Source organism: Podarcis vaucheri, assembly GCF_965113315.1.
Source record: "Podarcis vaucheri genome assembly, chromosome: 3".
NCBI classification, from domain to species: Eukaryota; Metazoa; Chordata; class Lepidosauria; order Squamata; family Lacertidae; genus Podarcis; species Podarcis vaucheri.
Window position 1 is genome coordinate 64,324,955 of NC_138761.1, and position 14,890 is coordinate 64,339,844.

General features: G+C 39.4%; 1 protein-coding gene across 2 annotated transcripts in view; it reads right to left on the reverse strand.

Moving 5' to 3' along the window:
• Positions 1 to 14,890, reverse strand: part of PDE7B (phosphodiesterase 7B) — a 171,538-nt gene that overhangs the window by 83,634 nt on the left and 73,014 nt on the right. For both annotated transcript variants that reach the window (XM_082215964.1, XM_082215965.1), the window contains exon 2: positions 3,262 to 3,322. In XM_082215964.1, the coding sequence (XP_082072090.1) occupies positions 3,262 to 3,322 (61 nt within the window). The remainder of the gene's footprint in view (positions 1 to 3,261; positions 3,323 to 14,890) is intronic.

Here is a 14,890-nt window from a genome sequence, read left to right on the forward strand (position 1 = left end):
AAGAAGAAGAAGAAGAGTTTGGATTTGATATCCCGCCTTTCACTCCCCTTCAGGAGTCTCAAAGCGGCTAACATTCTCCTTTCCCTTCCTCCCCCACAACAAACACTCTGTGAGGTGAGTGGGGCTGAGAGACTTCACAGAAGTGTGACTGGCCCAAGGTCACCCAGCAGCTGCATGTGGAGGAGCGGAGACGCGAACCCGGTTACCCAGATTACGTGACTACCGCTCTTAACCACTACACCACACTGGCTCTCGGTAAGTCATGGTGCTTTTAGCTGGAGGGAGGACCAAGTTGCCTGACTTTCCTTTTCCCAGAAATGACCTTTCATTCAAAGAAGTATAGAAAAGTACAGAAGTATAGGAAGGTCTGGTTGGGCATGGTAGGAAGTGAGACTGTGATTTTGATGAAGTGAAGCTAGAGCTAAAATGAGCATAGAATGGAAGAAAATTTGCTACTGGGATAGGTTAGTTGGCTTAAATTTTTAAGGGCTCTACTACAGCTACTGCATTCATTATTAGAACCTATGTTCCACATGCAATTATTTTTTTTAAAAAAATACTCAATTAATTGCTTTTACAGTTGTACCTTGGTTTTCGAACAGCTTAGTTCTTGAATGTTTTGGCTCCTGAACACTGAAAAACCCGGAAGTGACTGTTCTGGTTTGTCAACTATTTTTAGAAGCCAAACATCTGACAGGGCTTCCGTGGCTTCTGATTGGCTCCAGGACCTTCCTGCAGCCAATCAGAAGCAGCGCTTTAGTTTCCGAACATTTTGGAAGTCAAATGGACTTCTGGAACGAATTCTGTTCGACTTCCAAGGTATGACTGTAGTTGTAACCAGTTAACTAATGAGCTGATTAACAAAATTAGAATCTCATAACTGTCACATAATGAATATGCCCAAATGGAGGATAATAATTATTCTAACTAAAGGACACAAATTATTAATTGTGTGGAACACAATGCATGGTACAGCTGCACTTTATCACAGAGAGCAACTTGAACTAAAGGCCACAGTTTTATCAATGCCATTAATGAGTTATTTGTACCACTGTTCTCCTATTCTCTGTGAAAAACTGTCTGGACTGTTTTGTGAGAACCGTGAAGACTTATTGCCAAATTACATACAATGTATATGCAACCAATATAGGGAGGGGGAACTGATTGACTAGATCACCCAGATATTCAGGAATGATTGTCTACAGGGCAGACCCAGAAGGATGGCAGCAGTGCACCACATACAGTAGTACTTCAGGTTAAGTACTTAATTCATTCCGGAGGTCCGTTCTTAACCTGAAACTGTTCTTAACCTGAAGCACCACTTTAGCTAATGGGGCCTCCAGCTACCACCGCGCCGCCAGAGCATGATTTCTGTTCTCACCCTGAAGCAAAGTTCTTAGCCCGAGGTAATATTTCTGGGTTAGCGGAGTCTGTAACCTGAAGCGTATGTAACCCGAGGTACCGCTGTATTGCCACCTACAGCTCCCAGCTAAAACCACTCCAGCGTATCATCAGTGATCTACAGCTTATTTACAACGATACTTCTATCTCACAGGCATTGGGTAGATCCCAAGAGCACTTTATTGCTGCCCCAACTCCTCAAATGCCCCTCTGAGGGAAATAGAGTGGGTTTATTCTTTATTTATTTATTAAATTTCTACACCAGCCTTCCCAATTTTAAAAGGCCATGGATTGTTTAATTAACCAGAGGTCTGGGAGAAGGCAAATGTTTTTGCCTGGAGCCTAAAGATATGTGAGGAAGGTGCCAGGAAAGTCTCCCTAGGGAGAGCATTCCACAAGTGGGGAGTCGTTCCTTCTTTTCTCATGGAGGAGGCGCACAAAGAAGGGCCTCAGATTATGATTGCAGGGTGTGAGTCAGATTGGTTTAGATTCAGCTGATCCATTGCCAACCTTACTCTATCCCTAAAATACATTTCAGGGTCTTGTGATGGCTATCGCTGGTAAAATTCATTACCAGCTTGGCAACAGCCCATATCTTAAGAGGTGCTGTAGGGACTTCTGTCACTGTGGTGGTTCTGCGCTCCTTCCCAACCGCTGCCAATACAGTTAGTGTAGGGGGGGGTGGACCTCTGCTGAATCATAACCTCTGCCAGCAGCATGAATCAAGTGCTAAGATTGTTCTGTCACACTGCCACCTCTCTGACATTGCATATAATATACAGTGGTACCTCGGGTTAAGTACTTAATTCGTTCGGGAGGTCTGTTCTTAACCTGAAACTGTTCTTAACCTGAAGCACCACTTTAGCTAATGGGGCCTCCTGCTGCCGCCGCGCAGCTGGATCCCGACTTCTGTTCTTATCCTGAAGCAAAGTTCTTAACCTGAAGCACTATTTCTGGGTTGTTAGCGGAGTCTGTAACCTGAAGTGTATGTAACCCGAGGTACAACTGTAGATTCCTGGACTATTTGGAAAGTCTGAAAACATGAATAAAACAATTAAATACTGAAGTTTTCACACATGGTCTTTCCTCCTCACCAGTGCAAGCCGGTCCATTAGGGTGAATGAGGTACAAACCTCTTTCTGTCCTCAGCCAGGTTCCCCACTTGCCTGCCTTCTGACCTAGAACCAGTTCACTGGCTGTCAACTTCCTTCTCCTTAATTTCCGTTTTGCCCCTTGTATAACTCAGCAGGGGCAAAACTAGAATTAGTTGGCTCTGATTGCCATTGGTTCTGGCTCCACCTTCTGTTGGCCTCTCATCCTACCAGTTCTACTAGGCACCAGCCCACACTGTCTCTCCTCATATCAAATTAACAACAGTCCCAATTGACTTCTCACTTCAAATCAGCACACATCAGACCGTCGAAGTTAAGCTGCTTTAGATACGGAACAGTTTGTTGTTAAACAGAATTAAAACTGATAAAAGTAAGAACCTCTACTCTGTATGCTGCCTAGTTAAAATAATAAAAAATCAAGTTGATGCAAAAATGAATAAATAGATGCAGTTCCAGCTATGCAGTGTCTTGTCACAATCTGCATTTAGATTTTGTAGCCAACAGTCAGAAATCACTCTGTCAACAACTTTCTGCAAGTGAACTGAGGGCTCATTATAATCAATTAGTGCTCATATGCATTCACTATTCATACCAGTTGCACCAAAGCCAACTATACATCCAGAAGAATTATGGCTACCAACCAACCTCATTAAAATGCAGACACTCTTTGAAAAGAAACACCTCATTAAAACAGTGCATATTTCTCCACATACCAAACTCCAGATTAAAGAAAAGGGACTCCACTTACCTAGCATGCGAACACATTTGGCACTCTGCTCTGGGCTATCGAATGAGATTTCTCCACACCTCTGGGGAAAAGAAAGGAGAGGAACATATTCAACACAAAACCCAATATTTAATCCACGTTAGCTTTACAACTTTTACTGCTTTTGTTTTCCATACGCCTATTCCTTCATCCAAACATTAGAAATCAGTGTCATTTTAGAAGCCAAAGTTCTCTGTTAACCAGAGCCTTTTTATTAAGTGAGAAAATATGCCTTGCTCATCTCCTCCTCTCCTCTCCTTGAGATCAGGCTAATAAGTAACCCTTGCACTTTGGGATGTGGGGTGGTGGTAAGCCTTAGGAAAGGAACCTGGGATTCTCGTTCATTTATTTTGCCTTTCTTTTCAGTTTGGTTTGTCATCAGTGTTTTGCTTCAGTAGGAATTTAACCAGTCGTTTCACTGAACATATCATGGGAATTTATAGGACTTTAATTATCAGGACATTATAGGACTTTAATTATCAGGACATTAACTGTACTGTATCTTGCAGTATGTGGAGATGCTGGAGCCTAAAGTGCAGGATGGTTGCTTTATTGTCATACAAGGTCAAGGTGGCGAGGCTTCTGGTATTTACACCTGGCCTGGTTAATCCATAGTCTTCCTACTGCCTGCCATTTATACATTCCTATTTCCCTTCTAATGTTGTATTTCCCATTTCTCTTCTATTCCTGAAGAAGGCTAATGGTAATTCATGATTTCAGTTGAGCACAGGTCCATTTCAGACACGTCACAATCATTGCATTTTCTTCAATTGAAAAAATGTAATTGAAAAAATCACATATTTGGAAAAAGTCATATACATCATAGAGGTAAAAAATGAATGAAAAGGATGACAATAACAATTTTGATCAAAAGTGTATGGAACACCAGCCTACTGAAAAAACTAACCCATAAACTACAGATGTTGAGGGAACAAAAAGAAATGGACAATTTCACAAAGATTTGGCTTAACTTTATTATGTATGCAAGTTTTCCAGATAATAATCAACACCCCCCTCCCCGCACAGCATATAGTTCTATATGGCTAGAGTGATCGCCCAATAGAAAAAAGGCTTTGGGTTTCAAATCCTTTCCCTGCTCACACTCACATTTACACAAACACATACTGTTCTTCATTATCCAATAAAGGAAGCATTTAGTTCCTTAATAATCATCCTTACACCAGACTCGCTGGAATCTCTAAATATTTATCACTAGATGACTGCCACTCAAATAATGCTGATGAATGTACTTGAGAAATATTGTATTATTTTCCATTTATAGATTTTTATGTCTTTATGTTCTTTCTTCTTTTTTGTCTTCCTTTTGTTGACACTTGATTCTTCATAGATATAATACTATGAGGTCTCACATTAGAAATGTTTATTATTTGTTTTTATATTCTATACATTGAGAGTTTATAAGTGTTCTACATTATTAAACTGTTAGATTTTAAAAAGTAAATAAAAATTATAATTATAAAAATGATTTTTTTAAAATATCGGGGAGGTCCAAGAGGGGCCTCCAGATATTTTTTAGTGAGCTGAATGGAAGAGTTCCAATGAAGTTTCATGAAAAATGGATTCATTCCTCAAATATGTTTTAGGAGCCATGGCTCTGCACCGGTGAGCTCATTCAATATTTTCCAAGAATGCAATACATTTTACTCTGGTTTGCCACAAGGAGGAAATGGACTATACAGTAGAACACTGTTTGGTCAAGAAAATCATTTTTTCCTTTCCTATTTCACAGTATTTAATAGGCTTCTTCATTCCTACTGATCCCCCACCCCCATTTAATAGAACAGAACTTTAAAAGATGCATACTGTATTGAAGTTATTAGTGCCAGAGGAGAAAGATAGCTGTATATTTTACTGGAAAACTCTGTGTATGGGGAGGTCTGTTCTTGAGCAAACAAATACTTCGTTAATTCTCATTTGATTTTTCTTTTGCATTCACTATTATTTATTTATAAGCAACAAACATTTTTTCCTAGTCTCACAAAGTATGCCTTTTGGATTCTTCATTATGACACAAGAATAAGGTCTGTGTGAAAGGACCTTATATTTTTGTATGTTGTGGGAGTAAGAGAGCAGTGGCTCCTTCCAATCCTCCTTTGCTTCTCCTGTGCTATTCCTCTTTTTACATCAATGTGCATTCAGAACCCTGCGTAAACAGTGCTCTGAATGCATGAAGGGCAGTGTAGAGGCAGCAATCTGTCCCTCCAGCCATCCATTAATTGTACAGGCTACAGCATCAATTTATATCGCAAGCAGTGGCATGACAACTTTGGCTGCCTCCCAACGGCTATTAGAAGGGGTCCTCTGATTTGATCATTCCACTTGCCATGGCAAGCATCTCAGACCACACCTGGGTACTGACAAGCTAGAATGTGTGCAGAGGAGGGTGACCAAAGATCTGGAAACCAAGCTTCATAAGAAATGGTTGAGGGTACTGGGTATTGTTAGCCTGGAAAAGAGGAGAGGATATATGATAGTCATCTTCAAATATCTAAAAGGCTGTCACATGGAAGATGGACAAGCTTGTTTTCTCCTGCTCTGGAGGCTAGGGCCTGAACCAATGAATTCGAGTTACAAGAAAGGAGATGCCTACTAAACATCAGGAAGACCTTTGATACTAAGAGCTGTTTGACAGTGGAATGGACTTCCTAGGGATGTTGTGAACTCTCATCCCTTGGAGATTTTTAAGCAGAGCTTGGATGGCCATCTGCCATGGGTGCTTTAGCTGAGATTTGTACATTGCAGGAGGCTGGACTAGATGACCCTCTCGGTCCCTTCCAAGTTTACAATTTTATGATTCTATGACATGCATTCTATGAGTTTGTGATTACACTGTGTTCTGGAAGGACGCCAAGTCTCTCTGAAGTGCAATGTGGCATCCATGACAAGACCCCGCACTTCATCTCTTGGAAATCTGTAGAATCTTGGCTGTCAGAAACATTTTAAGCAACACCAGTCAAGTGATTGTGTTTTGTTCCACAGGTCATAACTTCCCTAGATTGCTGGCTAGTATCTATGAGACCATAACATAAACAGTAGCATTGGAGAAATCATGCTGAAGTGGATCACATTCCAATGCTGGTTATGTAGGAATTGTTGGGAATCTGGACTAGACTTTATTTACTCTCCATTGAGATGGATGGTAAATTTAGGGTGTAGCAGGTCACACGCATAATAAATCCATGTGTAATTTAGTTTCTATACACAGGAACAATAGATGATAGCTGCAGGAAGGCATGACTGGTATTACATCAACGAAGCTGACAAATTCAGTACTAGCAGCAAAGACTAACCATTAGCACACTACAAAAATCCTTCTGAACTTGATGGAAACATTGAACCTCCTATCATGAGATCTGCCCAAACCAAATTCACACAATCTTCTCCTTGGTTTTTATTTCAATAACACTTACTTTTTTTGGTTATTTGCCCAAGGCTAACAATTTAAAGTAACTGCACCAACTTTTATAAATAGCAAAAAAGTTTTTTTGAAAAATCGGCACACTAAATACAGTAGCATCTTATAATAAATCCAGATCTTCTGTACAAATACCACAATTCAAATATTTGTGGGATCACTCTCCAGCATGTGACCAAATGGGTAATTTATGTTGAACAGAAGAGCATTTGTAAAGGACTTGTTGCCTCTCCAGCCCAAGATGCTCCCTGCATGTGAAACTAACAATCAAATGTTACTTTATTCCCTTCAGTTTTGAAAATGGTAAGCCAGGCCATGGAACAAACTTAACTTCAATGCAGAGCAAAAATGAACCCCAGAACTTCAAAATGTAATATGTTCCTAACAGATCATCTGAAGCCACAAAATAGCAAGTGGCATTTTGGGGGGAGGAGGGAAAAAAAAGGAAGCATGCATTTCACTGCTGCTGATGACAAACATCTGAATGCATTTAGAAATAGCCTCAAATAGTGCCTACTTTGAGAAGCACACACACTGCGTTTTCATGTGGTTCAGAATACTAATTCAGCAATATTCTTTGCAATTAAGAGGGGGAAGGGTGCCTTTAAAACTAGTTGGAAAATAGAAGACATGTGACATCCTTCCTAAAAGCAAAGCTAACATTCTATTTAACTCAGTTACCATCGTTTAATGTTTTTAAATCCCAAAATACAAAAGTAAGTTGGGGAAAACATTTTTGCCAGCAAAAATTGCATGGGGAAAATTGATACCACCTAATGCAAACTTGTAAGAAGATTTCTTTAATATTCTAAATATTCTAATATTCCTCCTGGAGAGGAGGTTCAATTACCTGTCCCCCCAAGACCCCACATGTTTAAATTATCTGAAGGAAAGAGGAATGCTTTTAATAAATTAAACAGATGAGAAAATGCATCTCTCACTGCGTTAGCTGTAAAGTAACTGCTTGTCGATCCAGTATTATAAATGTAAAATTAAGGAGTGTTCCAAAAATCAGCTGAGTTAAATAAATTCTCAAAGGCTTAAAACAGCAGTTCTGGGATGATTTCATAATGTTTGAAAACACTGGGCCATTGAGAAAACATGCTATATCCCTTCAGCCATGGCCAGCATATCTGGCTGTGTGCGTAACTACACATTACACACATACACAGAAAACAAAAACTCAGTGGCTACTTTTCTTAACATTTCCCTTTTTTAAAAAAGCAATGAAACTATGTGTGGGGCAAAGTCGTTTCAGGAGATGAGTGGGGCATTTGGAACAAAAAAACAACAACCAGCAGGTGGGACAAGGGTTAAGCAAAATAAAAAAATTCCTTCCAGTAGCACCTTAAAGACCAACTAAGTTAGTTCTTGGTATGAGCTTTCGTGTGCATGCACATTTCTTCAGATACAGTACTTGGTATCTGAAGAAGTGTGCATGCACACAAAAGCTCATACCAAGAACTAACTTAGTTGGTCTTTAAGGTGCTACTGGAAGGAATTTTTTTATTTTGACTATGGCAGACCAACACGGCTACCTATCTGTAAGGGTTAAGCAGTTGCTGCAGTTTCACTGCTCCAAATTGCCCCAACACTGTTTCCTCTAGTAAAAAACCATCACATTATTGTTTCATGCAGTGCCGCTGAGAGGTAGGAACAGAAGGCACAGATGCACCAGACCCACAGGCAGCAGGGGTCCTGAACTCTAAGCTTTCCTTTAAAAAAGAAGGGGGGGAAAGAAGGTAAAACACTAGGCTTCCTGGAAGTGAAGATACAAAACAAAATGTGCAGGTGCCCTTTTGTGAAACGAGCCAGGCTGCCTGCTTCCACCATACAAGATTGTTAGTCAATAACTGAAGTCAGAGTTACAGATATTCATTTCTTATATTTTTATTTAAAATATATAACCAAGTTGCCCAGATGTTTACTGTTGTCATTTTCAGTCACACTTGAGCTCTTTGCCTGATTTAGGGTTTGCATTAGAGATGGAGGAGAAATTCAGTTTGGTCTGCATTTAAGGGCAAATCTATCAAATCTGCACTTTCAGAAAGAGTATGAGAACTGAAACAGAGCAATCGTTCAAAATCCACATTTTTGTGAATTTTTTAGTGTTCTCTAACCATGCAGTGTTTACAAAATCACACATTAAGGGGAAGTGTGTGTGAAATGAATACATTAGTGAAAATAGCTTACAGAAATGTATTATACTGGAGGAAATTGCTGGCAAAAAAATGTGTACATCACTCAGAATGTATAAGAAAATAGGCTTATTAGAAGAGATTCACACTATGATGCTGATGAATTTTCATAAGGATTTCTTTATTTAAAGAACTTCACAAATCGCTGCAGAAATGTGGAGAACTGAATTTAATATTGGAAAAATGAGAAACCGAGAAGAAATTTGTGTCTTCTGTAGGTTCAGCAAAGGTCCTGATCCACTTATGGTACACTGGGCCCAGTAAATCCTGTCTGTCCCAGTGCTTACATAGTTATGTTATCTAATGGGTTGCTAGACTCTAGCTGAACAACAGCTGATTGAACAGCTTCTATGCAAGTATAAAAGGACCAGTGAACTCATACAGCATGATGTTGGCCCAGACAACTCTGTTTACCATGTGAGACAGCTAATCAAAGATAATTTTGTGGGGTCTAATATGGGCTTGTGCTCCACTGAAATCATGAATTTCAAGAAGCACAGCATGCCTGCGGGAGTTATCTACATCTCCTTCTAGCAAGAGTACACTGTACTGATTTATACCTGGAGACATGCTGATAAGCAATGTGGAAAGGTCCTTATATTTACTGCAAAATGTATAAGAGGCACAATTATTTCCCCACTCTGCAGAGATGGGAGAAGGGGCATTACTAGGTAATTAAAGGACTTGTGGCAGAGGCCCATGACATAAATTTTCATAAGTGTATATAGTGTCTTTCAGCAACTTACGATGATGTCTGTGGTGTCACCAGCACTACCCTTTACAGCAGGGGTCGGCCAGGTTTATCTTGCCCGGGCCAGATCGCGCACCCGCCTGCAATTTCCAGCGCTGCAGAAGTGAGTCCCCGCACCACGCCGGTTTGGCACAGCGTGTGAGTGGGCAGCTCGGTTTGGGGGCAATTTGGGGGCTGGTCAAACAACCTCCGCGGGCCGCTTCTAGCCCATGGGACTTAGGTTGGTAATCCCTGCTTTACAGCATGCCCATCTGTCCTGTAAACAAAGCTTTTTTTGGGGGGGGAGGGAAGAGATCAGGAGATTTGTGGCCTGGCATCAAAGACCTGGGTCTCAAGGCCCCTGAGCCAACCCTAGCAGAAATGTGATTCAGTTTGCAGCTAAGGGGGAACTTAACTAATCTGGACTTTCTGAATCAATAGACAAGCCAAAACACATTCCAAATTCTGTAGCACAGTTCTCCAACCAATTAATGTGTGCAAAAGTGTATGTACTAGGGTAAAGTGTGCATTAAAATGCATATATTAGGGAAAAAATAATTTGGAGAAATTTGCATTAAAATCCTGATGCATTTTTATGCAGACTTTTAAAGAAACTGCTAACTGATGTGGAAGTTCGGAGAACTGACAAAGTTTGGAAAAATGACAAAGTGAGAAAAACATATGGACAGTTGTGCCCATCCCTAGAAGGCATAAGGGCCGTGGTGGTACTGAGGCTGAGAGAAGAGCGGTTCATTTACAACCAGCTTATGAGTTAAGCAATGAAGCAGTATTTTGATCCAGCAGCTCCTTCCTTTATGGCTCATACTCTTACAGCATATTCCTAAATATGGTTACTCTGAAGTAACATTCAATGGGGCTTACTCCCAGGCAAGTGAATATATGAACACAGCCTTCATTGCTACATTACACCAACTCTTAATCAAGGCGCAAAACCCTCCCAATGGATCTTTTTGTTTTATTGACATGATTCGTTTTCCAGATGTTTACAGAAGGATAAATTTGTTCCTGAAACATCCTGCTTCTTTTGCAGCCAGCTGCCTTCTAGGCAACAACTGCAGGCCACTTTTTTTTTCATGCACAAAGAGCAAGCATATCCTTTAACCTCTTCCACTTGGTTAGTTTTAGAATATGAAAAACCAGAAAGAAGCATAACTACTGATTTTTGCCAAAACAGGAAGAGGTCTATGAAATTAGTAGCAGGGAGACAACCCAATCCTTCATGGTGGCTTTAGTCTTACAGAAAGAAGTTAGCATACACAACTACATCATATCTGTCAGTAAGAGGGTTGGATAGTAAAGAGTCAAGGCTTTACCATCTAAACTAACTGAACATAGAACTGCACACTATTCATAATTTTTCAAAGTTTAAATCTAAGCTATTGAATTTTGAACACATTTTTTTCTCAGTGGAAGAGATGCATAACTGTATGCAATAACAAGGCATGGCATGGATTTTGTCCTTATATCTTAAGTGTTCTTCATATATTTTATCGATTAAAGCAATGTGTTAATGTACTAAATTAAAATCTTTTTCACCTTGTTCTTTTTCACTCTAAGCATCAAATCAAATTATGTGTGCTGTGTGTGTCTCTCTCTGTGTGTGCACATGTAGTCTTCAACTGTGAGAATGTATGTTCTAATTTGCTTGCAAACCGTTGTCCTAGGAAAATTTGCTTGAGAGGGAAAACACTTCCCTCGCTCCAACCTGGCTTTCTTAAAGAGCCAAACCTGGCAGGCAAGGAATGATGTCACACAGTCATGTTGCCAATATGATTCCCCGATTGGCTGGGATCTCCTCGGGAACAATGCCCTCCACTTGTTTTTTGAAATAAAAAGTGGTGTTAAAGCTGCAGATCAGGGAGAGAAGTTGTGAGTAGACATCTAATGCAATCTAACCCATCTTTGTGGGTGAAAATTTGGTGGACCCCTAATGAATTGACTACAAAATGCTGGTATTTTTCTTCCCTCCCCACTCTAATTGCGTAAGAAGTAATACTGCAAATAAGACTGTTACACTGCACCTATGCAAGGCAGTGCTCTGTGTTTTATGTGGATATTATTTTATTTCAAAAAAAAAAAGATGAGTAAGGCTTTCCGTAGTTTCCGTTATTAACCTCCTAAGATGTAATTATTTGTTATCCTTTATATTTCACATATAAATAAAGGCCTACAAAATATTTTCAGCATTATAGCAGCACTGATAAGAAATGAAGACACAGATAGGGCACACGGCACATTTAATGCACCTGGCTTCTGCCAAGGAATACTGGGAATTGTAGTTTACCCCTCATAGAGCTAGACTTTCCAGGATTATTTGAGGGAAGCCATGTGCTTTAAATGCATGGTGTAGAATGTGACGTAATCTTCCTGCACTGATACATATTTTTTTTCAAATTTGGAGTGTATTTTGAGATGAGGAGGACTGAGTGGTATGGGGAAAAGCCTACAAAGAAATGTGGTTCATATGTATTTAAGTAAACAATAAAGCTGTGACCCTGTATGCATTTAGGCTTCTTATCCCACAGGCTGTACAGAGGATTGCAAGTGAAGTGGGCAGTGAACCACATGTGTTCTGTGCCACTTTTTCCATTTATTCCTGTGAACTACAGAAAACACCTTGTACTTTTCCAGTGACATAACTATGGAAATGCAAATTACTCTATTGGGTACAAGTCACCCTACTGGGTATAATAGAAGCCTGTTTTTATTCTGTCTTAGAATGATTGTATCTGAAGTAATTGGTTACATAAATTAGCAAGAGTTAGTTAGCCTACATTAAACATGCTCGGGCTACTATTATTTCAGAGTTCTGGAAATTTACTCACTGTTTACATGGAATAGTAAACCACTAGGAAGATGATTAGGGTATAAACCTAATCCCCATCTTCTTCTTCTTTAATTGTGATTGGCAAGCAGGTTCAATATTGATGGCCTAATGTTATAAGAAAGCAACACAGGCAGGCCAGGCATCCGAATTGCCCCAAGTTTGGATTTTCACATAGGCATGTATAAATGTCTATTACAAGTGTATACCAGAGTGAAGACTTGGCCCTCCTCAGTTGTATGGTTTTAATTTTCTTCTTATCTAAGCAGACATGCTTGCTTGTAGCTAATTAGAACAAAATGTAATGATATATATCCAACAGAAAAATAAAAATAGGCTGTAACTTGCTTTTTATGGGTGCATATAATTTTATTCCCTGTTTCAATGCATCTCACAAAGATTAGACGTTAAAAAGGAGTCTGTATTTAAGGCCAAACAAAACCCCCACCAACCTCTTAGGACGGCTACTCTTGCCATCTGGATGTAATGTAGTCCAGTGAAAGGATAACAAAGTTATGGTTTGGGTTTATAATGTTTTCTTTAGTGTTTTATGTGGTATTTCACAACCCATCGGGGCCTCCTCAGTTAGTACATTAGGAAACATCCACTGCAGTATTAAATTCACTATGTGAAAAATTACGGTTTGCTAGAATCAATTATTTAAAGGAATATCCCATTTAACTGATTTGGATCTCAGTCTTTTGGAATAATTTTAACTTTTAATGACCAAACAGGCAACCAGTTTGTGAAAAATTGAGGTTTTATCTCACCAATGCTACTCAACTATCTTGGTTTGGCTGTCTTTATACTCTATTAGACCTCCGAAATGTGGAACATTGGCTTCCCAATCTTTCCTCAAAATGCATTACATATATATACTTTAGTTCTTTATCCTTAAAAAACCCAGCACCACCATAGAATTTGTAATAAAATCTTTTCCACTTGATACACTGTCTAAAATGCATAGTGGTGTATTCAGTTTATAGGCATGGAATGAACATATATGCAGAATTATTTAAAAGTGTAGACAAATATATTTATTAAAACTTTACTTATCCAAATATATTAATAACACATAGGACTAGAAGTTATCAATAAACTTCAATAGTCACTGAAATCTGTACAGTTCCTTTAGGGAAACTGTTATACCATTAACATTAACTGCCTTAATTTGAAATCCAGATGCCAGTGAACCATTCCTTAAAAGATGCAGAAGACAAGAAATTGGCTCTCTGATCAGGGACGTCTTTAGTAGGCTTGCTTGAGCATCTTCTGAATCTTATCTGCTTGTCAAGATATCTGACAAGCAGGACATGCAAAAGACAATGTCACAGTTGTCCCTGGAGACCTGGTTCCTGAAACCAACTGCTTTCTGTTCTCACTCTGGCACAAAACTGTCCTCAGAAACTGGTTTTGGAACTTTCCAACCCTTTTTAGCCCTCACAGCTTCTGCCCTGAATGATTTCAACCAATCTTAAGGTTCTTGCTAGGCACAGTTGCTATTGCTTCCTCTCAGATTCTTCCCTACCTGAACTTCTTCCTCTGAACTTGGCAATGCTGTGACTGCCGTTTTATATATCAGTCATTATTCTCTGGCCAATATCCTGCCACTTCTCTATCGGCCAACTCATTGGCCTGTGTTCATGAAACAATTACAGCCAATTGGTTCATTAACTGACCTATCAAAACCTTCTGGATTTTCCTATCCACTGTATAAACTGAGAGGTCTAACTGTGAACCATTTAAGGCCTAAAACAGCTTCCATAGTAAATGTAGCAACTGTGGCCAGCATGTTTGTCAGGTACATTGTGCCAACAATAAGTTTACCCCACAAAGTAACTGCTGGGCTTTAGTTATGTAACTTCTCACTGTTACTCACTCATAAACACAACAATATTACATATATAACTATTGTTATTTCTATATTTACATAACATATTTTACCTCTTTTTTTAAATTCTCCACACAGCTTGAGATCTAAAGATATACAAACACATTATTCTATATTTTAAAGGGTCGCAAGAGTTCAGTATTAATTTATTCCTAAACCTACTCTATGTGTTCTAATTTAAGAAAATCATATGCTCATGAAATTATGGCTGTGAGAATCTGAAATAGTTCAGTTAGATTTCTTATTATGCTTTGGTGGATCTTGAGTTCTCCAATCAACTAGAATGAACTGTAAGTGCATTGTGATGTGTTAGAGAGCCTTGATAAGTTAACTATCTTTCTACTATTGCTAGCCCTATTTGGATGTTCATTATACTTGCATATAAGCAAGCTCTGAGGGGGAGGGGGTGCAATTTCAATTCTACCCCCTCCAATGCACCACTTTCATCCAGTCTGCAGCCTTTAAGTATGAGACTGAAGATCTGAAGTGGGGGAGATTTCGCTACCTGTGA